Genomic DNA, 27,979 nt, shown 5'->3' with positions numbered 1-27,979 from the left:
GATATTATGCTGATAATTAATAAAAAAATAGCAGTAGCCACAGTATCGTTGAATATAAAGGCAATTTTGATATCAGGGACTTCTTTTTCTCACTCCACATCAACAGCACCACAAAGGTATTTTTTGCTACCAGCTTCAGAAGACAGCCTTGTGAAAGGTATTTGGGCTAATCAAAGTGCAAGTGCAATGCAACCCTTGCTCTTTACAGGCGAGGATGATTTGATAGCTAGTGTTTGCTAGAATTCTTCCTTCTAGTATAAAAGTTATACCAGTGCTATTATTCAAATGCTGTAACTAATTTTCCGCGCTCTTACTATGCTGAGGTTTCATCAGCCTTTCTGGAACTCACAGAACATTAGCTATAAGTTTTCTAAAGCTGTAGTTTTTAGATCTGTTTTTGACTTGTCAAGAAAATCAACTATAAGAGATTTTAGTCTCTGTACTCAACTGGACAGATGTTTTATTTCCTAAAGAGATACACAGTATTTTTATTGACTATACAGCAAGTAAAATAATTTTCAGTTTTATCTGAACACAGAATAACATACACTAATATGAAGTCACATTTATGTGTATATGAAACAACTCTAGGTACCAAATCAAACAAGATTTTCTGCCTCTGTTTTTGACATTAAACAGATGAAAAGAACCAGACAGCTTAATAGCGTGTGTGAGTGGTAGAGCTTGTACTTGTTGAGCTTTGTTCTGATCAGGCATTCTGTGTAAAAATGGCTAATTAAATGTAATGAGATACAACAATGCCATGTGGTGTAGAAATGGTGAATATCTCAGGTTTGCAGTAACAACTTTAGTAGTTCCATGTAATATTTTGCACATGTACTCCACAAACCCTTGACAAATATGATAAAATTAGAACTCCAATAATATACAAATCAGTAGCATTCTTACTGAAATAGTTAGAAAAATAATTTTTTCTTATTTTGAGTATAGTCCCCAACTTTGTTGGCAGTTGAAAGCACACAGTCTTTAGTTGGTCCTTAACTCTGAAGAGTTAACTTCCTTGTTATTCACAGTGTGTTTTGTCTCCTCTCTCCTGTCCATCGGCAGCTCCCTGCCAGCTAGTGCTGTCTGCCACTGTCATTTTGGTCACCTTCCCTTATCCTTTTTTATTCCTAGGTGAGAAGGTTAGACGTTTGTTTCTGATGTTTAATACATAATGGGACAATCACAATAATTAAATAAATAAGCCTAAATTACACTATCAGGAAAAGCCATCTGTTGCTAAAATGTGCCTCTTTATTTCTCATTAGCCTTCCTTTTATGACGCAGTAGACCCAGTAGATTTTGAAGGCTTCCTAATGACACAGCTGAACAACTTGGACTCAGAACTAGCACAAGAACTTGGGGATTTTCCTGAAGATGACTTGGATGTTCTCTTTACACCCAAAGAGTGCAGGACTTTGCAACCTTCTGTGCCAGAAGATGGGTAAGGAGAGTTTTTCTCCCTCTGAGATGCAGCAGGTGTAAAAATAGTTTTGAAGATGTTGATCCAAACACCTCATTCTACCATCCATCCATCCACTACACAGTTGATGAATGTTTGAACTTTGCCATTGATTCTGTTAGGCCTCTTTGCACGCTTAAAATTATGCAAGTGTTTACACAACTTCCTAAGCTTGCTGGTAGCGGCAGAAATGAGATAGATGTAAACCAGAAATAAGAGTAAAGAAGGGCAGGAGAATAGTATGAAAAGTAATTTTTGCAGCTGTGATGCCAGAGATGGAAGTTGATTCTGATCGTGTAGTAAGCACAGGATTGAAGGGGTTTACTTTTTTTTTTTCTTTTTTCAGCTTTGTGTTACATGACATTGATCAGATCACTAAGACTCTTTCTCAGTAACTGTCTTGCTTAAATGGGGCGAAATAGTTCATACTTCTCAAGGTTTGGAGAGAAAAAAAAAGTGTTAATTTCTAGTGTGGAAGTAGTTTTTGGTTTCAGACTGACACTGATAAAATAATTCCACTGCTTTCAACAGCTTCAGTTAAATAGGTAGCATGTGCTGACAGTAGCGCTCAACAGTCCTGCAAATATTTAAACAGGCACAGCATCAGCAACAGAATTTTTCAGAATAAGAAAATCCATAGGAGAGTTTTCTGATGTGGTTTAAGTGAGTCTATCGTTTGTATACAAAATACTCTTCAAGGACTGTTTCACTGTAAATGGTACCTTTAAGTAGAACCTCAAAGGCCTATTGAATTTTGCAAGCAGTAACCATGAGATAAACTTGAAGTCAGCACCAGTTTAGCCCCAAACTGTTATGTCTATAAAGATGGCTAAGTGTGCAATGTGTTTGGGATGGGGGGTGCACTCCTACCAGTTTATTCAGGAAACGAACAGCACAGTCTATATTCTCTGCTGTGTTGAGCCTGAACAATGAAGGGACAAACAGACTTAGTTTATGGTGTCTTGGCTCACAGGGCAGACCTGCATTCCCCTCTGTTCCTGCAAATGCTACAGGCTGCTCTAATTCACCAGCCAGCTGTATAAATTAGAGACCTATACAACAGCAGTATTTGTTCAGTGTTTTCTGCCCAACACACTAAATGCAATGAGGCTAAGCAGGAAACAAAGTTTGTATGATTTTTGCCAGCTGTATGTAAACTAGCTGAGAATCCCTCTCTAAACAAGGTCTTGGTCTGCAAGTCTCTTCTTGGCCCAGTGCATCTCTCAGGAAGTTCAGGAGAGCAAAGGCAGTAGAGATGAGGTGTCACACTAGGTCACCTGAGAATCATACAGTTTCTAGGGGATTGTCTAACCTTTGCAGAAAAGGTGATTTTCACCTGAATTTACTCACAGAAAAAGTTCATATCTTTATAATGAATTCTTGTTTTCCTGTGCATTGGAGAGAGAGAATTGATGTGGGAGACAGTGAATATTTTGCTGCTTGAAGTTCCCCTTTATTTAAATGATGAACAAAAATATTTTAAAAAGTATCCAGCTTTTGAAATTAGATCTGAAATATTTTTCCCGTTTCCAAGGTTACTTCCCAACATGCCTGATGTTTGAAAATTATCTGTTTGTTTTTCCAGTAGGAGAACGTGTAGACTCATGCTGTACAATCAGTTTTAAGCCTGATTTACACCACAGAGACATTAAGAGGTTTTTTTACACAGCAGCTTGCCATTTAGCTGTTCACATTGCTATCACTGATATTAGTGTTTTCACAGAAAATCCTGATCAAGGATGCGAAGATATGTTAGGGAAGATGAGAACACAGAAGGAGCATGCACCAAAGATTGGCCTGCAGGCAGTGCAGTCTTTGATGTCTTTGTGCACCGAGAGCAGGAAGCAGATACCACTGACCGAACTGGGTTAACATGCTGCCTGCTTGCAGACATACCTCCCACCCAAACCAGATACAGAAACCACGGTGGCAGGGGCACAGAGCAGCCTGGCATCAGCCAAGCCTCTGTCCTGCACACATGAACCCACATCAGCTGTTACCCGGTCTTGGTAATCAGTTGCAAATCTATTACATGTTCTGTATGGAAAGTGTATTTTGCAGCAACATCAATATTATATTTATGAAATAAATAGTGTGGCCCATGGTTACCTCTATTAATGTATGTTTGTAAATTTATAAACACAGTAACAAAAACATGCATCAGGGAATTCATGCAGTACACAGAATTTTTTGAACGTCAAACGATAGTTTAGCAGTAAAATAAATACACAGAAGAGGACTAATAGAGAGTCCTTTTTCTGAACAGCATGTTTATATAAATTTCTTTGTCCTGAAAGTATGACTTAGGTGCTAAAATATTTACAATATGTTGCTTTTTCCACAGGGTTGAACTGGACTCACATGTCAAAGACTGTGTTCAGACATATATCCGTGAGTGGCTGATTGTGAATCGAAAGTAAGCTACATATAATTAAATAAAATCAAAAATACATTCCATCTTATTTATCAGAGAGGAGATCTTGCTGTTATAAGTAATCCTAAAGACTGATGATTTTAATCAGTGGTTGAAGACAAGAACTGACTTTTCATTGAGCTATTGCGTCTGCTTCTTAATTATCAGACACTCTGGGAATTAAGTAGGAAGAAATTCACATCAACTTATATAATGCTGATTTATCTAAATCAGGAATACTAGTACAATGTGATCCCACTAAAAGGAAAGATAACAGGGATAAAGATTACATTTGCATGCTTTTCTCCTATCCATGCCCTGAAAATTCAACACAATCTGATTTCTAATGGTGTCTGAAAACTCAAGGACTACGGGCTTTCCCAGCAGTGACTGAGTGTATTCATGGGATTATTAGTGTTATAGCCTACTTTACTATTTTACGTAAGTAAAAAAAAATTATTTCTGCATTTGAGGCCAGTGTAATTCAACACACAGAACTGCATCTGTAGTCTAAGTGACTTAATTTCCTTTCATTTACCATATTATATTATATTATATTTTCCATTACATATGTTAAATGTGAAAGGCACTCTCAGTCAGTGTTTTCTATGCAAGGTTACCTGTCCCCAGACTCTTAGGGGAGTCTGGGGAATGGGGATATCTTGCCTTCTTCCCCGTCACCCCATTTTGTTCTTCAGAAAGAGGGTTTTGGAGCTCTATTTTTCTGTAACACTTCCATTCATCCCCTCATGCACTCATAGCCTGTTCTCAAGAAGCAGTAGGAGCAGGTGATAGTGGAGTGCTGGCACATTTGCTACCACTGTGTTGTGCCCCTTCACCCGCCCTTGCTGCTCTCTGCTTTTCTAACATAACGTACATCAGCAGTCAGTGCTGTATGGGTTGACTCCTGGTTATTGTAAAGGAATTGCATTGTTAAACTGCGCAGCTTGTGCTCCTCAGCGGAGTAGCTGCTGAGGGTTATCAAGATACTTCCTCCAGGGGTGCTGATGAAATTGATTGAATTCTCAGAACTGTTTCACAGTGAGTCACCAAAAATAGGCTCATAGGTTTTGCGGGCTCTCCATCTGTGCTGCTCTTTCCCACAGCATTGTTCTGAGCACACTGTAAAGAGCGAGTGTGCAGCTTTGTTCGTGCACTTTGTTGAGTGAACAGTAAAGTAAGTAAGGTGAAAAATAGAACATAGCTGTTTCTGCATTTAGGAGTACTGGTAGAACTGTGAATGGAACCATAGAAATACACATATGTGGAAAGTTTTGTTGCATGTTTTAGTATTTCATTCATTCAGATAAGGTAAATTTGCATTCAGAAACTTTTTTTGCAGTGGACTCTGTGGTAAACATGATGATGGACTATGCCAGAGAGCTGAGCTTTGTTGGCTGTGGCTAACAATGCAAGCAAGTTATTAAAAATTGGAAAGAACAAGGCAGTGTCAAATATGCTGCAGTGGCACATAAAAAAATTATAGATTGTTATTGGTAATCTCATGTTAGTGCTTGGACACTATTCTCAGAACAGGAAGGAGAAGAAAAGATATCAAGAGAGGAGTGAGAAAAAAAGTAATTATAGAAGGCTTTCCATTGTCTTGAGAAAGGCTGGAAAAACTGGAGTTGCCTACATAGGAAGCAGATTCATAGGATAGGTTGCTGATTGGTGAGCTATGGATGAGAGGAATGCCTAAGTGATTTTCATGCATTCATGAATGAGAAGGTTCAGAACAGGAGACTGAGGAATCTTCAGTGAGTGGCGTGAGCAGAGGTGGTCCTTGTGCTCGAGAGCAGAGAGATATGTGGCAGAGAAGCTGGACACAGATGGAGTTCAGTTTTTGCCAGAGGCTGCATGGGGGGCTTGTTCCTCTGCCTGTCTGTTTCTCCTTTCAGTTGTCCTTTGTTCCTTTTCCTCATTCCATTTACTTAATTCAGTGTGTGGCCATTAAATTGACATGTGTGGTAAAAGCATGGTTTGCCACTTGGTGAGTTTTAATTGCTACCATGCTTTTCAAAATAAATAAACAATATAAATAAATTTTCCAGGAGTACTTTAGGGGAAAGGCATCTCTATTGTACCTTGTAAACCAGAGGCAAAGTGTGAACTCAGGTACATAAATTTCTTGATTAATCGTTTGCCACTGGAGGTAGTGAGAAAATTATCTACACAACCTCTTTTGAATGCTTAAAGTCATGCAGAATTCCTGTCTTCCATTCTGGAGTATTATGGTGGCTCCAAAACAAGGTCACATCCAAGGAGAGCTGGGATTGTCTCTTTTATGACTTCAGTTTTCATTGCAGTGAACTGGTAAATGATTAAAATGCAAACAATTAAAACTAAAACACATCAGAGCATATAATTCAGTTACTCCCAAAATGTAATAAAAAAGGTGTCTCCATGATCAATAATTGCTTATTGTGGCTTCTTTATGAAAGTACTCAAATGTTTTGCCATCGCCTTGGGAGGGCAAATGAACAAAGCAGGATCATGTAACTAAGGTGGCTGATTGTAAAAAGGCCATCAAAGGATTTAGCAAATTGTATACTAAAGTGAAAGAAGCAGAGCTCTGGGTGCATCTGGTATCTTTTTTTTCAGGATTTTCCATCTGCCTCAAAAATGGAACTTGAAATTGGTACCTTGCTGCAAATTTTGCAAAGTTGCCAGCAGAGAGCGTTACATTGTGCCATAGCAATAGCCCTCTTCAAAAATGGGCATTGTTTGAAAGGTGTAGATTGTTGCTTGTGTTTAACTTGGGATGCTAGCTAGGTCCAGGATAAGAGCACTAAGCTTTTGGATGTATAATTGCAGAAGCAGATCCAGCCAAAAGATAAGTGATCCAAATCCATGTTCTTAAGGTCACTGAAATAATAACTGTGTCTAATGAGGAGATCAGGGCTGAATTTGTACCTAGGACTGGTTTTGGTGCTGTCTCAGGTTCGTAGTCTTTGCAAAAGTGATCTGAATGAATTTTCTTCCTTTTAAAACTGTTCTTAATATAGATGATAGAGTTGCAGTGGTGTGTTAAAAGAAATTAAAGTTGTGAAATGTCACATTTTTGCATAAAAGGTGTGCCGTGCTGCTCTTTTGCAGAACAATGTTTACAGTTCTTTAATATGTTTTTATTTGTCTTTTCTGTTTTATTTTCCCTTAACTCCTCCTCATGATATCCTGACTTTCTTGGGCTTGTCTGAGAAAGGAACCAAGGGAATTCAGATACATGTAGCCTGAAAAATAGGGGATCCCGAAAAGATTTTCACAAGACGCTTCAAAAACAAACCTTTGAATCAGAAACAGTGGATTCTGGCGATGCAAGTTTCCAGGTACATTTTCTTAACTTTGGGAGAAGTAACCAAATACTGCAGCTTCCCTCAAAAGAATCATCCATCCCAGGATCTCTGTAATGGCATCAAGCGGAGCACCATGCTCGCCATGAGGCCTCATGGCAGAGGCGGCGTTAAGATCCCCTCTGCCAGACCACCAAGAGTCGTTCCCTGGCACCCTGGTGCTCAAGCCACAGCTTGCCATTTTGCTGCTTTCCAACAGGTGGGACCCCAACACGTCCATGCTCTCCCTGAGGAGGCCTCCAGGACGACCCTTGCCTCCTCTTACTTCGAGCTCCGCAGCCTGCAGCCAGACCCCCGCTTGGAGAATCTGCTGCGGCACGTCAGCGCTGAGGAGTTTGAGAGGCAGAATGAGGAGGCACGGCGCACCAACAGGCACCCTGAGCTCCTCGCCCTCTACCCCTCTGTGGATGAGGTGAGCTGGGAGGCTGGCTGTCCTATTGGTTTTCCCCAGCTGGCTGTCCTGGCATTAGTCAGGTTAAAGCTGCACCACAGTTCAAACACAGGGTTTATGGCCTGGATAGTTGTCTCCCTTGAATAATAACAGGGTGAAGGCATGTCATCATGGGCTCCTGTCAGCTGTCTTCAGTTTTCATGGGGGGGTTTGAACTTGGACTCGCAGTGTTGCCTGAGGCCCCGTTATACCCCTCTCAGTGTTGGTCAAGCCACATGCTGGTGATAGGGCTATGTGAGGGTGTTACCCTTCCCTGTAATTCTCACTGGGGGTCCAGAAGTGTAAATATTTGGTGTAAATGCCAGATGGGGGTCAGGAATGTAAATATTTAGAAATAGTAAATCAATTATTTTTCATCTCTGGAGAGATTAAGTGCCCACTGAGTGGGGGAAGGTGCTAGTCTGTAGCAGCAGCCCCGCTACCATTACATAAAGGTTTTATCCAAGTACGTAAATTTACAGTTGTTTTGGTTGAGTATTACTATAATTACTGTGTAATTATAGGAAGATGCAGTGGAAATACGGCCAGTGCCGGATCGCCCGAAGGAACATCTGGGCAACAGGATTTTGGTGAAGCTGCAGACTCTGAAGTAAGTATCCTTCACAAACTTCGGTCACCATTTCTCAGAAATTCTCTGCCCACTGTGACACCACTGCAGGTGTCCTGTACAGCAATTCACATGATCACGTGTTCTTCCTTAGGGTAGCAGAGGACTATTTCTGTCCCTCTTTACAGAACTCTTTAACTTGTCAGGGTGAAAAGGAGTTGGGAGTGAGCCCAAATTATATATTTCAAACAAACCAGATTGGTTCCTACACACTACTGGACTTTTGTCATGGTTTCACCCCTGCTGGCAACCAAGCCCTACGTGGCCACTCACTCACTCCCCCACCAGTGATACTGGGGAGAGAATCAAAAAGCTATAAAACTCATCGGTTAAGGCACAGACAGCTTAGTGGGAAAAGCAAAAGCTGCATATGCAAGCAGAGCAAAAAGAAAGGAATTAACTCACTGCTTCCTGCGTGGGCAGGCATATCCAGGAGAGCAGGGACCCATCACATGTAACAGTTATGTGGGAAGACAAACACCATCACTCTAAACATCCCCTCCTTTCCTCCTTCTTCTCCCCACTTTTTATACTGAGCATGATGTCATACCTGGAATATGGTGTGGAATATCCTTTTCATCAGTTGGGGTCATCCGTCCAGGCTGCGTCTCCTCCCAACCTCCCATGCACCCTAGTCTCCTCACCATCATGGCAGTATGAAAAGCTGAAAAAACCTTGGCTCTGTGCAAGCACTGCTCGGCAATAACAAAAACTTTTTGGTTTTGTTATTATATATTATATATATATAATATGTATAACATCCCTATATTATCAACGCTGCATTCAGCACAAATCCAAAACACAGCCCCACACCAAGCACTGTGAAGAAAATTAATTCTACCCCAGCCAAAACCAGCACAACTTCATACACAGAAAAAAAAAAAAGGCAAGAAAGATACAATAATTTTAACTGATATCTGAGATCAGTTTCTGTCAAATTTAGAAAATACATAGAATGCAGTTTACTTCCATTATTTCCTCTTGAAATCTTATAATATAATGCACAAATAAAAAAATCCTCCACACTTGGAGAGAGCTGAGGTCTGGAGCTAAGTATTTCTCCTTATTTTCTAACAAAAGTGCCAGTCAAAATAAAGCCCTTTTATTTTTTTTTATTATACATAGCCGCAGGAGTGCAGTATCAATCAGTGTCTTGTGTGTCTGTCCCTAACAGGTTTGATATAGAGATCGAACCTTTATTTGCATGCATAGCTCTCTATGACATAAAGGAAAGAAAAAAGGTAAGTGTGCATACAATATTTTTGTGGAGTTGGCTTGGGTTTTTAGCTCTGGAGTAGTAATTTAGGAAACCTTACAAAAATATCTGCAACTGTTTCACACATGTAGTCTGATCCACGATTCCTTTTATTTAGTCAAGGTCACATGCTTGCAGTTGTTCGTAGTTCTAGATACTGCTTTTGACTTGTTTTAAAATAAAATTTGAAGCACTTTTTCTCTGCAATGTATTTTAATCCTTTTTCTTTTCAAGATCTCAGAAAATTTTCATTGTGACCTCAACTCTGACTCATTAAGAGGATTCTTGCGTTCTCATACACCCTCCATTGACTTGTCTACTCAGGCAAGATCGGCAGTATTTTCTGTCACATATCCTTCATCAGATATATATCTGGTAATAAAGGTATGTTACAGCGCTGCTTCAACAGTGTCCTTCCAGTTTTCAGCTGTGCCTGTTGTCTGAGTTCATGAAGCCGGCAAACACGGGTCTCCTCTAGATGAGATGAATTCTAGTAGTTTTTATTAGTATCTGTGCAGATATACTGTGAGATATACTTGGTATATCTCACTTTAAAGCTTAGAAGTTATATCGATACCTTGTCTTCTAGTTATACAAAATACTTAGAATTTCCTATCTTTGCCAAAAGGAAATTAAAAGTATAGTGAAATAAGGCACTTTTAAAAATTTTATTTACATTCTGTGGAAGTTTTTTGGCTCTGATTTATTTCTCTTTGCATCATTTTGTGTGTTTAATTCTGAAACTGATTTAACCTGAACCACTTAATTTAGAATGTGTTAATTTTCCTGATTTCAGTGAAAATGCAGTAGTAACTGATTGACAGTGTTGTCACATATATGTTTTCTGCCCTCCAACAGATGGAAGACTAAGAGGTCTAGTATCAGTCACTCCGTAAACATTTTGTGTTGTACATTTAGGCAGGCTATTTCATATTACTAGAGAAACAGTATGTTACTATTTGGGTAATATTTTTTATTTGTGAGTGTCTTATTTTCCTGGTTTTTGTAGATAGAAAAAGTGCTTCAGCAAGGAGAAATTGGAGACTGTGCAGAACCCTATATGGTTCTTAAAGAAAGTGAGGCTGGCAAGGTAAGTAAATAACTATAAAGAATGTTTGGATGAAAAAATGCATGATCAAGGTGAAAAAAAAAACCAAACAGATAAAGATCAGACCCTTTGGAATAGGGCAGAATATCAGAAACACTGGAGGGGAAGCCAGTTAGTGTATCCACGGTTTGGTGTCTGTGACCAACAGAAGTCAGGAGAAGGGAAGGTGCATTTTCATTACTGACCCCTCTGGAAATTAATGCTGACAAAGTCTTGAGTTATGAAGCAGGTAGGGGTGAGCAGAGGAGATGACTAGAATGTAGAATTCACAGAAATATTTGTACTTCAGAGACATGTTACTGGTTTGGTTGGGCAGACAATCTGTTGTGGTGTGTAGTGGCTAGTTCAGTACTGTCATTCATAGATAACATGAGCTCTATTCAAGGAATTCATGGTCACTTACTTCCATGGAACAGGCTGAAACTGTTTGTTGGACTTCCATACGTCTCACCTTTAGAATATTGCTTTCAATAGCAGTAGAATATTTTTTCAATATCTGATGAAAGACATAGAACCTGCTAATGTTTCGTGGTGATGGTTCATACTGGACTTGTGGGTCACTCCATAAAGATCAGATGCAAATGAACTCATTGAAAAGAAATCTAATTGAATGTACAAATCAAAACAGCTACAATTCTGACAGTGATGTAGCAAGAAAACATGAGAGATAGCTGCAAATTATTTACTGAACTGTAAATATGTAATTTACATTTTTATCTATGATAGCATTACAGTAATTGATAGCTTTTTTTTTAACAGTCATTATTTTATTTGTCTTAGACAAAAGAAAAGATTGAAAAACTGAAAGCACAAGCTGAATCCTTTTGTCAGCGGTTGGGGAAATACAGAATGCCATTCGCCTGGATTCCCATAAGCCTAACTAATTTCTTCAACCTTTCAACACTTGAACGAGAAATACCTGACACTGAAGGTTTAAATGGTAATTGTCCAACTTTTCTAAGTAATGCAAAATTACTCTTCAGTGGGACTGAATATAGGAAACAATGTCATTCACTCTAGCATCGAGAGTGAATAACAGATTCAAAGTCACGTCTTCTCAATCTTCCTTGTCAGTGCTACAACCACTTACAAGTCAACGTCCTCACTGTTTCATCTCTGCATATTAATTTTTATGTCTGCTAAATATTCTTTATTGGTTTAGACCTGATTTTCACTGAACGCTGGCTTTGTAGTAGTAAAACTCCCTTTACCACATGGAGTTCGTTAGCTATACTGTGCAATCAAAATACCTATCATCTTAGTTTCTAGGGCATTCAGGACCATTGTTTGACACCGTTGACTAATGTGCTTCATCACCCATGAACTAAAAATTTGAGTAAACTTGTGCTCTGCAGCAGAAATAATGTCACTTCTCTAGGTGTGTCCACTATTTCACATAGTCTGAAATAAAAGTGCAATGTTTTAGGTACTCTGTCCTCTGATGTTGCTGGGAAGTTGTGGTTTTCTAGGTATTCTTGTAATCTTTGTAGTGCAGCAAAAGCAAAAAGCAAGATGACGTTTCATTTAATTTCCATTTGAAGGGAAGGGGTCCACTAGTGACAAGAGGGCAACACTGCTGCAGGCAAGAAGGCCTTCTGAGAGAAGTCTCGGCTCAGAGGACAGCTATCCAGCATCCAATTTCAAAACAATCTCTCTGACCCTTGGCACCTTCTTTAAACAGGTACTGGATTCTCTTTCTGTTTTCCTTAGAAATTTTTCATCTATGTAATGTGAATTGTGTTGGGAAAAATTACCAATTGTATTTGTGTGGGGACAGAGGATAACATGTCAAGTACACAGTAATGCACTTGCTTTGCGTGCCTCAGGATCATCGTTCACTTACAAACCTTTTTTCAGTGTTATGGAGTGTTGTTATAAAGGTACTGATTTTTGTCTTTCTCCTGGTAGGAGGGAGACAGGCTCAGTGATGAAGATCTGTTCAAATTTTTAGCTGATTTCAAAAGATCGTCTTCCTTGCAAAGACGAATTAAGACTTTACCAGGTATGTAGTTAATTGTGGATGGAAAGGGTTATGTGTATTTTTCTCCCCTAAATTGTTCTGTAAATTCCAACCCCAAAATATAATTAACTCGGGTTTAAAGCCTATAATGGGTGCCATTTAGGAACTTCCTGGGTTCCCAGTGTCAACCTGAACACAGATGATTTTGAATTTTTTTTTCTGTGTGAATTAGTATGCAGAGTTATATTTAGTTTGATATTCTAAAATTATTTGCTTTCCTTTCTAATTTACGGTGTATCTACTGGATGTCTTTTCTTATTGTTCAAACTGTTTGAAGACAGTACTTTAAAGCAAATTTCTAAGATCCTTGTCATTTCCCTTCAATACTTTGAAATGGCTCATATTTTGTAGAGAGAGATTAAAATGTATACACTGTTCATCTTAGTTTGGTATTTGAGTCAGTGTTAGTTAGCAAAGTAGAGAGGCAGAGACAGTGTTTGGCTTCTGTCAAACCCCTGACGAGCTTAATTTTTCATTTTATATAAATTACAGCTCAGGCACTTCTGGGTCACAGAGGAACCTTAAAAAATATGAACTGAGGGCAAAGCTGCTTTTCCTTTCTAACTGATTGCCAGAAATGGCAAGTCTGAGCTCCACAAAGGGTTTTCAGTTATCACAGCACAGAATTTAAACAGACAGTCTGTTGATACTTGGGTGAATGTTACCAGTATTAACTGTTTAACTGCTGACCACTACAAGCCTGGCTGTCCTGGTGGGTGGTGTCTAATTTGGCAGAGAATAATCAGAGCAGAATCTGAGGGGAGCGAGTAGAGTGAGAGAGAACTGTATTAGACAGCAGCCCTTTTATCTTTATTTGTCTCCCAGACAAATATTGTATTATTTGTGTGTAAAAGATACTAGAATATCAACCCAGCATATAGTATTCCTTCCTTTTTTCTATTTACTTGAAATAGTACAGGGTAGGCATAAAAAGCCATATTTTGTCCTGATGTAAAGGGATGTGTGTAGGCTACTTCCTCTGTAGTCTTTCTACACTTATGCTTTCCTTCTCATGCAGCCCAAGATCCAGTTCTTATTCCTGCACTGTTGCTATGTAACCTCATATATTGTTTTCATCTTTCTTTTATTATACATTGATTATTTTTTATATTTTTACTGAGATTTTGTGATTTAATTTTAAAGGAACACTTAAACTGGAGATTTCCCCAGCTCCAGAAAACCTTAGTTATTGTCTGACACCAGAACTTCTGCCAGTGAAGCCATTTCCAGAAAACCGTAATCGTCCCCACAAAGAGATTTTGGAATTCCCAGTTAGAGAAGTGTATGTTCCCCATACCATTTATAGGTAAGAAAGAATGTATATTTTTTAAATTTTTAAAGATCTATTTTAAAAAATAATTGTGACTTAGATTTTTTTTCAGAAATAGAAACTAAATATATATATAAAAAAGAAAGACTATGCATTAGGCTGACAGTTTAATCGTATTAGCTATTTCAAGATAAAATACCTGCAGGATATTCCATAATGTATTTATTAATCTAATTGTGTTGTCCCTTGAAAATTTTATTCTTTCTCTTTTTCTCTCTTTCTCTTTTTCTCTCTTTCTCTCTTGGAGTCTGAGATTAAACTAAACTATGCAAAGTAACTCTGAATTTAAATAGAGCCACATATGAAGTGTTTTTGTTATTTTATTTCCTTTCCTCTAATCTGAAAAGTAGAATCATCCTGTCTTATTTAAGCAATTTAGTCATAACTGATTCTCATGGCCTCGTAGTGTGATACAGCTGATTTAATGTTTCCTAATTTTTTGATTGTAAGTTCTGCAAACCATTGCTATGCATGCAGACATTAAAAAGAATGAAAAATGAATAAAATAATTACCTGTTTTCTATCAACATTACCATGAATATAGAAATGTACTTGAATACCAAATAAATGAAAACCTATAAAAACACAAACTGGCATAACTATACCTGTGCAAATGTCCAGACAAATACTAGTGAAACACCTATCTTCAGTTTTTCTCCTGAATCTTTAGAAGAAATGCAAAGGTTGTGTTTACTTCTTTGGTTTTTTTGGGGGTTTTTTTTGCCAAAGTAAGGTATTTCAGAGGAAAAAAGTCTCCTTTTTTTCTAATAATAGCTTTTTCCTTTGTGATAGGAGAAGTGGAGTCTTCTGTTATAGTCTTTGAACTCAGCTCTTGCTAGCTTTTTTTACTGGTGTAATGCCATTATTTTAAATGATGCTATTTCTGATTTATGCCGGAGAGATCAGCCAGCCCACTGTCTTTGTGCTCTGTGAAATTGAGCACTTCTTTTTGTTGTGTACTTATATTTCTTTAATAAAAATACTTCCCTGAAAATGTCAAAACATTCCAAGATTTATTTCTTTCATACCCTTCTATTTTTAATAGGAAAAATCATATAATTTAAAGGTTGTTTGTCATTTTATTTTCTCATTAAGTATAAATGAAAATTATGCTGTTTACTGCCACTATGAAATGTTGGTGCTGAGGAAGAGGGATTTGTCACATCACTTCAGCAGTAACTCAGCTTAATCAGCACAGAAGTCCTCTCTTTAATGGGGAAGTGGCTAACACTTTGGGGATTTTTAGAGGAAGGGGGAAAAAACCCTTTCCTTTGCTGTTTTGTTTCATTTAATTGCAAACCACTCAGTGCTGTGCTCAGACTTGCTGTAGTCTACAATGTGAGCTGGAGGCCTTCTACTTTGGTGGTAGTCATTCTACCCCATTCTTGACTAGTTTGGGATGAGGAAAGACTATTGGTGTATAATGGTCTCTCATTCGTGTTACTGCTGTCACAGCATTATCTACTCTTTTCTGCCTCTCTGCCCGTGGAATCCAGAGATAGCATAGTAGCCCTATGAGTCTTCTGCAGGCCCATTGGTCATCTCTTCAGGTGATTCAAAATTTTAGCAGCGTGAGAAAAATCATTTAGATGCTTATCCAAATTATCTATAGTAAGATACAGAATATATGACACATACCCACCCTCTTGAATGTGACAAGTTGAAGTTCTGTCATTGTGCTGACTAGAGCAGGTTTCCATATTTAGTTAACTATTTATGATGTGCATTTTAACTTTCAATTTTTTTTTTCCCTGAAGATTCCTCACCAAAACTGTAGAGGAATCAGTGAATAATGAAAATTGTAACTAATGGATGTATCAGTTTTTGTTTCTAGTACCATAAGTTTTACATGTCAATGTTAACCCATCCATCATTGTTCACCTGCAGGACATTTCTGGTTTGTTTCGATAGGGACTACTTGCACATATGCTGTATTTTGCTATGTATGGAATTCTTGTCACAGTCATCAATGAACATGCCTACTATTCATTGGAAGTTTGAGATGCGCTTGTTGATACCTCACACAAGGTGTAATCTAGCAAGGGGAAGGATTTTGTTATGTCACACATATGAACAAGCAATATTTACAAATAGGAATATTCAATGAGAAGGGTCACAGACTTGAAACTCTGAATAGATTTTATTTTGGCAGAAGATAGGTCTGCATTGCTTTACCCATAGGAAGTGATCAAATCACTGCTAAGTCCCATGAAAGTGTAGGAAGGTCAGCAAATTTGAGTGAGAATTGCTGCATGGTGTCCTGTATGAGGCTGGGTGGGCCCTTAGCTTTCTCCGCAAGTAACTGATTCTGAAATAACCTCTTCTCTGTCATACATCTGCTGGGTCAGTCTCCAACCCGGAGTAGCTGTCTGGATCTGTGTCTCACCCAGGACTCTGCTGGCCTTTGGGACTCTGTTCTCAGTGATGTTGGGTACTCTGCCATGGCTTTTGTAAACTCATGCTGACCCCTGAATGGCTCTTTTGCCTTTTAAGCACATCTAACTATATCTGGAGGTAGAGCTCTGCACTTTCTGTATGGGGAATGAGGGGAGAAATTTAATCACACTGAACAAAAGTAATTTCTGTGGCATGTTGTTTGAATATTTTTGCTCAGTGAAGAACCTCAAGGGAAACACAATGCCTCCTGGAGCTCACTACATCCTTATGGGTATCCTAGCTGTCCTGTTATTTAAAAGACAGCAGCATTTGCTGCCCCAATGCCCCTGCTAACTGCCATGTGAAATGCTCCTTGTCTTTGCTTCCTCTCAGGCTTTTGGAGTTTATGGATGCTGGCAGGCAGTAGGACTTAGGCAGTGGTCAGCAGTAGGTCTACAATTCATGCCTGTGTCAGGGAACCTCTTTTGATCATCTCCTCACCTTTCTGCTTTAGAAGTCAGCCATCACTTTCATCTCTTCAGGATATCCAGTCAGCATTTATCTCTATTCCTCTTCAGTGCTGATGTGTTTAATACACATGTAAGCAAAATCTTTAAAACTGCTTGAGCATAAATGGCACCAGCTTTAGCTTTTCAGTAGAGTACTTACTGGAATAATGCTTCCTTGGTTGTGTAGTCAGCAGAGAGCTCTCTATGTTTTTACATATCTTTAATCTCAAGCCACGTCTAAAGGTAAAATCCAGTGCTCAGGTACATTATATGGATTTGTGACATCTTGTCCCAGGCTGCAGATTAATGAAGCAATGCCTGGATTATTCAGCCTCCCCTACATGTATTTCTTCACCTCTGGCAGATGTAATATTGACAATATCCTTCATTTAATATGTCATTCCCCCGAGTATAATTCAGTGGAGGTTACCGATATATTTCTCTCTTTCACTTAGCTTTCCTTAACATCATATTGGAGAGAGTTTGGCAAAGCAGAAATTGCACTTGAGATGGTAAGGAAGAAAGTGCATTAGGTGACAGGCAAGAGTACCATTCTGAAGGAAGGGAAAGGCAAGTTACATGCTATTTTTTTTTGCTAAGGCATGCCATGGCCCATATAGGGTATGTTGGTTAAAAGAAGTAGCTTGGACTGTGTAGTATCTGTTGTGACACATTGCAATAAGGAGAATCAACAAGAGTTTTCCAGGTCTTGGAATAATGGAAAATGGACTGTCTGACTTAAAGGCAATATTCTCCAAAGCTGCCACCCTTGTCAGCTGACAATGGTGTTGAGGAGATGTCTGGGATAAGAACAGAGCAATTCTGTGTGCAGCTTCTGACTATCACAAACAAAGAGAAAGCATGAAAACCCATGAGAAGTCCTCATTGTCTCACTGAAAGCCAGCATGCTCCCACCAACACTAGTCTTAGTCCTTACACTTGGAGGATGAACAGTGAAAACCCTATACCAGACTGGGAAAACAAGACACTAAATAGACATAATCATGATTCCAGAATGTATGTGTAATCCAGGCTTACCTGAAATCCCATATTTGCCATAAACTTTACTGGAGAAAAATCTTTCTATTAGCATTTTGACTCTTCTACTAGAATTGTTGGGTTTTGAACTTGGGAGGCTATCTACGGTGCCAAATTCCTCACAGAAATTTGAAGTGTAGTGATGTATTCACGTACAGAAGCTAGTAAACAGCAAAGTATGCTGTGTTTCAAAACATTATTCATATACATTACTTAAAAAAGGAAGTTTATAGAGCTACAGTTCAAAATTTCTTATTTGTATTTACTCAGGTTCATTGATACTGCTTTTTGATTCGTATAATCTAGAAATATATGCCTTTTTTTTTTTTGCTGTAAGCTACAAATGTATGAACTTCGGTTGTTGTTTTCCTTGTTTTTATCACCTCTGAGTGATTCCTTCCCCCTTCCAAAATCTGATTATTCACATCACAGAAAGGAGCTGCTTTCTCGAGAGGTTCCTACCTTTCATTACACGAAGCAAAGACAATAGTTCATTTGCAACAGGGAATTACATATTAAAAAAATAAAAAAAAGAGGCAGAGGGGAAGACTGCCTTCTCAAAGACATAGCTTACTGTATGAGAAATCTTAAACATAGAATGTTCTATGTGTCACAGCAAGAACTTAGCTCTTCCTTGTGAACTTTTGAAATGAAATTCTGGCAAATCTCTCACTATGTAGGTGGAATTGAAGGACAGGGAGAGAAGTCAGCAAGATGCTAGTTTGTGCACTTAATTTTCAAACAGAAATGCCTGCCATTTACCCATTCTATTCTTTCTTATCTTCTTTCAGAAATCTCCTGTATGTTTACCCTCAGAGGCTGAATTTTGCTAACCGCCTGGCTTCTGCAAGAAACATTACCATCAAGATACAGTTTATGTGTGGTGAAGAGCCTTCCTGTGCAATGCCGGTAATAAGTGCTGACATTTCTTAGCAGACTTTTGTTTACATGCATTCCTGAGGAACCTCTGAAGAGAGGAATCATCATTCACCACAGTTTCTAGTGGGACCCTAGGAAACCTAACATCAGAGAGTTTGTGAAGCTTTCCATTCTCATCAGAAAGCAGGGCTGTACTTCTTACCCACAACAAGAAAAACTTGTCATTCTAGTGGAACCAGAGGCCTCTCTTTCTTAGATAAGTCTTCTTACCTTTTGACATCATATTGCATCAATATTCTGTTGGAAACTCCAATGGTAAAATTCACAGAGCTTCGGAGACCTTTTAAGAATAGGTGCACAATCATGCAGTGTAGGTAGAGTTTTCCATGTTTGAAACACACTGTGTTTGAAGGCGTATGTGTACACTACCAGCAGAGCAGGCAGTACTGTCTGTGTTTAGGTTATGCAACATCTCTTATTGTAACATCCTCCATTCAAATTTACCAAGCTGGGGATCTTCAGTTTGAAGTGTTTAAACCCAGATGTCTCTTCAGCCTGAATTTTTGGGGACATTTTCTGACACTGTTGTTGGCTATTTGAGAATGACATTGAGAAAAAAGTCTTCTGTGATTTTATGTGTTAGAGAAGGAAAAAATGAGTGGAAATATTACTTTGAGGAGACTTTAGTCCAACAATTTGTTGGACCAAGGACTATCACCCAACCAGCCTTTATCAGTGTGCTGATGTTGCTTCACAGCCTTACTCCACATAACCTGTGGAACTGAAATCAGTGTTTTCCCAAGCCACACTTCTTCCAGAGCTGGAGCTGTGCCTTTTGAATGTCACACCTTTTACACAATACTGCATTATTAGTTTTCTTAGACTCTGCCCATGCTATGATTAGGTTTTTAGCAAATGCTTGGGACAGACACAGTTCATCTGGCTTCCCTCTCCACTGTGAGCTGCATCTCAATACATATGGGTTTGCACTGTACAGAGATTCTTGTATGAGCTCATGTCTCAGGGCTACCTTTAAAGTTACTGGATTCCAGGACCTTACCATGGGCCTGAGTCTGAAATGAGGGAAGCAAATCTAGCACCAGAAATGCCTATTTCTCCTCACTGATTGCAAAGGAACTTTAGACCTCTAAGGTAAGATGACATGTATCTCACCCTAAATAAACAGACTACAGCTGAAAAACAAAACTTTAAAAAATACTTTAAATTTTAGCACTTAGTTAAAGGCAGTGTGACAATGTATAAGTGGCTTACCATAACTTTTTTCCTGCAATTTCTAACTTTTTAGTGCATGGCTGGAGAATGATGTGAGGGAGTCAATGACTCTGAAGATAACTCTGCTCCATTTTCCTGGTGTTTTACCCTGAATGGTGTGTGGGGAAGGTGCTTGGTAATAAGACATTTGTACTAGTGAGCTAAGATAAAATTGAGGAGTCATTTTAAGTCTTCAGATACCGTCTTAAAATTTATAGAAGATGATGGTGATTAAATGCTTTAGTTCTGATTGCTGTTACTTTCTTTTCTTCATAATGTAGGTAATTTTTGGGAAATCTTCAGGTCCAGAATTTGTCCAAGAAATATACACGGCTATCACATATCATAATAAGTAAGTGTTGTTACTATTCCTAGGACTTGAGAAGTATTAATCTTTTATCTCTTTACATAATTGGTAGCCTGCATAGTTCGTCAAGGAATGCTGTTACTAATCCATTTTAAACAGTTACATTTTATGTGATTTATCATATCTAATTAGGTTTGCTACATGTATTTGCATAAGCAACCATTGCTTTTTTTGTTTGAAGCTTTTCAGTAGTTGAGAATATTCTTAATAAGAAGATTAATGAGCAGGAGCAGAAAGCAGTACAACTTTTAACATAATTCACTTCAATGAATTCACAGATCTAAAAGAGCTGATGGGACATTGTTGTTCTCATTCTCATTAATGTGAATTTGGGATTTAGGATTTGCACAGCAGTAATTCTGGAATCCAAAATTAAGATTGAATGTTTTTGAAAGTATAGAGATGGGGGTGAAGCTAAAACAGTCCAGATGATACTATCTATTCTTTTCCTGATTCAAAGCTGTACATAGTTCACAGCTGCTGGCAAATTTGCCTCTTGTTCCGTCTCATGCTTGCATAGGAAACACGCTTGGCATTTTTTTTAAACAGGTCCCCTGACTTTTACGAAGAAGTGAAAATTAAACTGCCAGCAAAACTCACAGAGAAACACCATCTATTGTTCACATTTTATCACATCAGCTGCCAACCAAAGCAAGGAGCATCTGTGGAAACCCTCCTAGGGTACTCAGTAAGTTCCATGTGATGCATAAGTGTGTGTATGTGTGTGTGCATATCTACATCCCATGCAAACAGACTCTTTGCTTGTGAGGAATTTTGTCATTTATTCTCTTTCTGGTTATGGCAATACATCAAAGCAAATGGAAGGTCTTAATGTGAATTCATAGAAACTAGATGCAACCTGCGCTAGATAATATCCTCATCCTGTAATTTTACAATGTTAAATGTCTTTGAACTTAATGAATTCACCTGATTCAACTGAAGCATGTACCGAAACATTTGCGACAACAATGCTTTATAGCATATAATCTAATTCTGTTAGATTCCATTTACTGAAAAAAAAATACCTTAAAACATATGCAATTACATTTATTACTGTTATGTTCATACATGAGGCAATAGCTAATAGAATACTCTAATGAGGTTTTATACGGTGTATAACTTCTGTTCTAAATTGTCTTTTATCCACATAAAAATTAAAAACCCAGAAAGAATCTAAAAACTAAAATGTAATTCCTTTGCATTCTTTATCTTCATGTTGAGACTAGCATGTTTTAGGTTTAGAAGTACATATTATAGCATAGTCTCTTCGACCTTTTTCTTTATCAATCAATATTTCTAACTGGAGAGAATATAAAAGGAAAGCATAGAAGATGATAATACTTTCAGATTTGAAAATGTGGTCAGCAATTGAGCTGTGGGGCCAGAGAAGCACTTTCCATGTGTTCCCACAACGAAGTTTGGGTGTTTTTTGTGTTTGTGGATTTTGTTTGGTTGTTGTTGGCTTTTGGGTTTTTTTAATCCCAGTACTGAAAATCCTTTCAAATTGGCTTTATTTTATGGACAGTTATAGTCCCACCAGTGTCAGTGGAATTGTTAAGAAATAAATTAGTTTGTCGTTCAGGAGCAAAACTTGACATAGGCGAGGAGTTAATTTTCAAGTTTCTGTTAACCTAAATACAAAATGTTTCTTCTCTGTGATATTCAAATACACAGCCTCTTTCAGACCTGACTAAGACAAAAATTAAATGCATCCAAATATGAATGCAGGGTCATATGAATATGAATGATAAGTCAGTCTGGCTTTAATCCTCATAGTGACCACACTGAAGATGTTCGATTCATGATAAGCAAAACTTCAAATCTGTTTCTTTGCTTCAAAACCAAGGATCAGTGTATTCAAGATACACAACTTTTTATATAAAAACATGAACTCTGCTAAATCCTTCTGGTAGGATTTATTAGAAAAATATATGTCACACATGAGAAGCTCTGTGTTTGTTTTCTTCAAAAGAGATGGTTTGTAAAGCAGCTTTTAACATTTTTGCGCAGTAGCTATCAGTGAATTTAAAATACAAAGAAATTACTGTGGAATATGTTAGAGCAGTGAAACTTGGGTCAATATCTCATTTGTTGTTTTGTTGACTGTACCTAACAAATTAGATAAATAGCTCTTATCATATATCATGCTGAATATTGCTGTGTTTTCTCTTCATTTGTTTCAGTGGCTGCCGATTCTATTAAATGATCGTCTTCAAACTGGACATTATAGTCTTCCTGTTGCATTGGATAAGCTGCCTTTACACTATTCAATTCACTCTCCTGAGGTAACAAACAAAATTATTAAAAGATAATATTTTCCTAATGTAAGTGTTTTACAAACTAACATTGCTGTCTGCTTGTAGGCAATGCCTGCTGTTTGTCCTTTAAAAGGAGGAAGGTCTGGAGAAAAATGTTGTTGTTATTATTGTCACTGGTGTTATTATTTTATGTTGTTATTTTTTTTTTTTAAAGTTAGTTATTCAAGCAAATTCTCGTAAATTGTCTAATCAGGGATACATTTGTTTAGAGAGTGTCAAGTCAATAATTTGATTTCTTCCACATAAGCATGATTTGCTCGTGTTTCTTTGTGGCTGTGTGGGAGAGGGAATCAGGTGCTGCTACTGGAGGAGAAAACTGTGCCCTCTGAGTAAACATAGCTAGTAGGAAACTGTCCAGAGGGTTTAAACTGCACCACAACACCATGGAGTGCCTTTGGCGGTGCGTTAACTGGGTAATTTTAGCCTTAAAAATATCCTATCAGAAGATGTATATTCACACAGTCTGTGCTAGGCATCCCACTAAAATTCTCAAAATTTCCCTGATCAGTGCATCAACTTCTCTCCAACTACTGTATCAGAACAAGGTGATGCCTAGCTGTGGACCTCTATGTGGCACTGAATTTGGACATCTAAAGTGAAGTGAATAGTGTGAATAGACTATAGAACCCCATGTAAACAGATTTTCTGTTTTGTTAAAAGGAAGATGACTCCCATATTTCTTTTCCATCACAGAAAATGCCATCTCAGACACCACCTATTAAGTGGGTTGAAGGACACAAAGGTGTTTTCATTGTTGAAGTGCAAGCTGTTTCGTCTGTTCATACTCAGGTAATCCATCAGAAGCAACACATAGCTGTAGTTTCATTTCACAGAAAATTCAAATATCCTAGGCCAACTTTGTAGGTTTATGAAATGAAGATGTTTAAGCTCACGCAGGTTTAAAAAAAACTTAAGAGCTTTGGAAATAACCGGATATCCTCGGTGAATGAAATCCTTTGGTGAAATGAAAGAGATACTAAGCAAGTTTAGAGATGACACAAAACTGGGAGGAGCTGTTGACTCCCTCGAAGGCAGGGAGGCCCTGCAGAGAGACCAAGACAAATTAGAGGACTGGGCAATCACCAACCATATGAAGTTAAACAGGGGAAAGTGCTGGATTCTGCACCTGGGATGAGGCAACCTTGGATATACATACCAACTGGGGAATGAGATGCTGGAAAGCAGTGCCATGGAAAGGGACCTGGGAGTCCTGGTCAATGGCAAGTTCAATATGAGTCAGCAGTGCCCTGGCAGCCAGGAGGGCCAGCAGTGTCCTGGGAGGCATCAGGCAAAGCGTCGCCAGCTGGTCAAAGGAGGGGATTGTCCCGCTCTGCTCTGCACTGGGGCGGCCTCACCTTGAATATTGTGTGCAGTTTTGGGCACCATAATGTAAGAAAGATACTGAGCTATTAGAGAATGTCCAAAGGAGGACAACAGAGATGGTGAAGGGCCTTGAGGGGAAGGCTGAGGTCACTTGGTCTGTTCAGCCTGGAGAAGAGGAGACTGAGGGGAGACCTCATTGCAGTCTCCAACTTCCTCATGAGGGGAAGAGGAGAGGCAGGCACTGATCTCTTCTCTGACCAGAGACAGGACACCAAGGAATGGCCTGAAGTTGTGTCAGGGAAGCTATAGATTGGATATCAGGAAGAGGTTCTTCACCCAGAGGGAGGTTGGGCACTGGAACAGGCTCCTCAGAGACGTGGTCACAGCACCAAGCCTGACAGAGTTTGAGGAGTGTTTGGATGATACTCTCAGGCATATGGTGTGATTCTTGGGGGATGGTCCAATGCAGGGCTAAAGGTTGGACTTAATAATCCTTAGGGGTCCCTTCCAACTCAGCATATTCTGTGATTCTGTGAAATCTATTGATAGAAGTGAACAAATGAGCACTCTCAGCAGCAAGTCACATCAAACAATAGGGGATCCTGGTGTCCTCTCAGCTCAGCAGGAGTCTGCTTAAGCTGTGTTTGAAAGACATTGGCAGGGCACAGTGCCAGTTTCTTCAGTCTGCGTCTTCTATTCTGCAAGGCTAGTTCAGATACTGTGTCCACATCTCCAGAGACAGAGCACCTCCCTGCCTCCATGGACAGGTTCTACACTGCCAGCATGCATTAGGCAGCTCACTTGTGAAAGCCACGTCATGTGGTAACACAAGCTTAGTTCTGGATGAGAACTCAATGATTCTGATCATTCAGGACATTGGATCTTTGCCCATCTCATTGAAATACTGGTTTGAGGCAGAGCAGCCTTATTTTATTTCTGCTGCTTTTCAGTGTCTCTTACCCATCATGACATTCTAGTTAATCCCGATAGCTAGTCCTGTCAGCTAGAGCCTTGTGTCTGATGCAGGTCCATCACCTCTTTGCAGCATGCTTTTTAAATAAATACAAGTAGGGCATACTCATAGGGCACATAAATTATATGCAGCTGGAACTTAGATGTGAGTTGCAGGGGGACTATAGACGTATGATGACAGAGTTTTATCTGATAGAAGGAACAGTCTTTTTGATAAATGAAGCAATCACTTTAGTAAGGGCTTTAACTTTTCTACCTTTAAGTTGATCTAACCACAGTCTGCAGTTGAGCCAGATGAAAAGGAGCAAACAAAAGGCTGTGACGGTTGCTTTACAAATTGATCACAAAGAGCAGCCACCACTGAAAGCCAGGTTGAAAATCTTTTCTTTCACCATCAGATGGTACAATAAGGCTTTGCTTAGCTACCAGTAGCCTGAACTGTATCAACTTTGTTAACTGTGAGTGCACTGTATTTGCAGGACAACCACCTGGAGAAGTTCTTCACTTTGTGCCATTCTCTGGAAAGTCAAGTGACGTTCCCCATTCGACTGATGGATCAGAAGATTACAGAGGCTTCACTGGAACATGAATTGAAACTCAGCATTATTTGTTTGAATTCTTCACGCCTTGAACCTCTTGTCTTGTTTTTGCATTTGGTACTAGATAAACTTTTCCAGCTGGCTGTGCAGCCCATGGTTATAGCTGGCCAGACAGGTATTTACTGGTTCATGGCCTTCAAGTGGCAGTGCAAGCAACCTAGAAATGTGGGGGAAATGATTGCTAAATATCCAGGCTCAGATTTAATATTTGGGGTGGTCCACTGCAGAAAGAGTTGTGCTTCTCAAGACACAGTTTTGCTGCACAATTTAATCAGGTTTAGCTGAGTTCCTGCCTTCTCTCCTTTCCCCCTACATATAAGACTCTCAGACTCTGATTGGGAGATACATTAAACTGTAGTAGTTTACTTACCTGAAAATACAGATCAGAAAGTGGTTGCAGTTGAACTTTGAATGGAATTCAGTTTTTTGCAAGTAAAACAGTAGCAAAATCATTATCGTACAGCTGACACTTGCTGTCTGCACCATATCTTCTGTCCAAATATCTTCAGAGAGTGTTGAATGAGTGCAAAAACAGAGGCTATAGTAGTGCACACTGATTTTCTGTTACTGAGGGTGCTAGTTACCTATCACATATGTTAACTCTGGAGGGAAGGCATACTTGGAGACAGTGGTGCAGTTCGTTTCCTATCTTATTTTGGTAATCAATGCTTGTCATCTACTACAATATTTGTGCAAAAGCTTGTATTTGTCGGCTGGAGAACAATGAGTCTTAGTGTTCTTCAGGTAGGTAGTTTTTAGGAAATGTGTGAAGGCTGCTAGAAATTTTAATTTACAGTTAGAATCTGCTTTTATGTAGCACAGAGTGACAGAATAGCAGTGATTGTGTTGAAAGTCAGTGGATCTGCTGAAGAGTATTTATTGGCCTATGTAGACTTTGGGTCTGGTCAGGTAGAGCACTTACTGTCTAGAGCTCTGAATTTTTAAAGGATTGAATTGAAGCTTATAGGATTAGTTGTTGCTGCAAAGAATGCCCTCACCTAATTACATTATACCCTTCAGTATTATACCCTGACACTAATTCTTGTCTTTGTTTCACAGCCAACTTCTCACAGTTTGCTTTTGAATCTGTGGTTGCAATAGTGAACAGTCTTCACAACAGCAAAGAGCTGAGCAAAGATCAGCATGGGAGGAATTGCCTCCTGGCATCTTATGTGTACTACATATTTCGTCTGCCAGAACCTCAAAGGGAAGTGGTCAAACCAGGTATTATTGGTGCAAGGGTTGCAAAAGTATTCTTTTTTCTTGATACACGCTATTCAGCATGATACCTGTATGAGGAGGACCTAAGGAACTGATCTATAAGATAGCAAACAACTTCTCAGACCCCAACTGCATACTGTTTAAGCACCGTACTGTTCTGATGTATCATTTTTCTCAGAGGTAGCTCAGGAATATCAGCGCTGCAAAGAGCAACATGGACTTGCCACTCATAATCTCCATCTCTCAGTTGTTCATTTAAGATGCAGGGTTGAGGTGAGAAAACTCCACAGCTTCAGGCAATGTTGTAGCTTAATGAAGATGAAAGCAAGAGATGTTGCCTAAACTGAAGCTTTCTCTAGAGGAATTTCCTTCATAAATTGAAATGACCTTAAGATGCCAATTTCTTACTGGCCTGTACATCGGTAAATTACTTTCTGTGCAAACTAACTTACTGCCAAATGGTATAGGGCCAAGCTCAACCAATTTCTCCATTGTATTAAGGATGTCATGAGAGGATAAAATGCTGTATGCTGGCCAGCTGGTTGAGACAGATGATCCTTCTTCTCTTCTCAGCCCTGCTGAGGCCGTACCTAGGGTGCTGTGTACAGTTTTGGACTCCCCAGTACAAGAGACACATGAACATGTTGGACAGAGACCAGCCAAGGGCAACAAAGGTGACAAAGGGACTGGAGTGTCTCTTCAATGAAGAAAGGCTAAGAGAGCTGGGACTGTTCAGCCTGGAGAAGAGAATGGTCAGGAAGGATCTTCAGCGTACACAAGATGCTGAAGGGAGAGTGCAAAAAAGACAGAACGTGGCTGTTTCCAGTGACACCTAGTGACAAGATCAGAGGCAATGGGCACGCACTGAAACACAGTGAACATGAGGAAGCACTTCTTTCCTGTGAGGATGTCTGAGCACTGGCACAGGTTTCCCAGAGAGGTTGCCCAAGTCTCTCATCTTGGAGATAGCAGAAAGCAGTTTAGACATGGTCCTGGGCAGCTGACTGAAGGTGATCTTGCTAGAGCAGAGGGTTTGGACCAGATGGCCTTCAGAAGGCCCTTCCAACCTCAACCACTCTGTTATTCTGCTGCAGTCATTGTCCTAA

At 39.1% G+C, this 27,979-nt stretch overlaps 1 protein-coding gene across 1 annotated transcript in view; it reads left to right on the top strand.

The window, feature by feature from the left end:
- DOCK8 (dedicator of cytokinesis 8) overlaps positions 1-27,979 on the top strand; it is an 87,902-nt gene that overhangs the window by 22,185 nt on the left and 37,738 nt on the right. Inside the window, exons 3-21 of the mRNA XM_027709739.2 lie at positions 1,272-1,447; positions 3,810-3,881; positions 7,081-7,204; positions 7,428-7,640; positions 8,183-8,268; positions 9,461-9,527; positions 9,776-9,925; positions 10,551-10,631; positions 11,430-11,589; positions 12,191-12,330; positions 12,558-12,651; positions 13,813-13,975; positions 18,714-18,831; positions 20,355-20,425; positions 20,990-21,128; positions 22,624-22,725; positions 23,452-23,547; positions 25,533-25,767; positions 26,712-26,876. Of these exons, the coding sequence (XP_027565540.1) occupies positions 1,272-1,447; positions 3,810-3,881; positions 7,081-7,204; positions 7,428-7,640; positions 8,183-8,268; positions 9,461-9,527; positions 9,776-9,925; positions 10,551-10,631; positions 11,430-11,589; positions 12,191-12,330; positions 12,558-12,651; positions 13,813-13,975; positions 18,714-18,831; positions 20,355-20,425; positions 20,990-21,128; positions 22,624-22,725; positions 23,452-23,547; positions 25,533-25,767; positions 26,712-26,876 (2,452 nt within the window). The remainder of the gene's footprint in view (positions 1-1,271; positions 1,448-3,809; positions 3,882-7,080; positions 7,205-7,427; positions 7,641-8,182; positions 8,269-9,460; positions 9,528-9,775; positions 9,926-10,550; positions 10,632-11,429; positions 11,590-12,190; positions 12,331-12,557; positions 12,652-13,812; positions 13,976-18,713; positions 18,832-20,354; positions 20,426-20,989; positions 21,129-22,623; positions 22,726-23,451; positions 23,548-25,532; positions 25,768-26,711; positions 26,877-27,979) is intronic.

The sequence above is a fragment of the Pipra filicauda genome, unplaced genomic scaffold, assembly GCF_003945595.2.
Source record: "Pipra filicauda isolate LSUMZ 115617 unplaced genomic scaffold, ASM394559v2 scaffold35_size7292922_pilon, whole genome shotgun sequence".
NCBI lineage: Eukaryota > Metazoa > Chordata > Aves > Passeriformes > Pipridae > Pipra > Pipra filicauda.
Note: the sequence above shows the minus strand (reverse complement) of the source record. Positions and strands in the feature narration are given on the sequence as shown.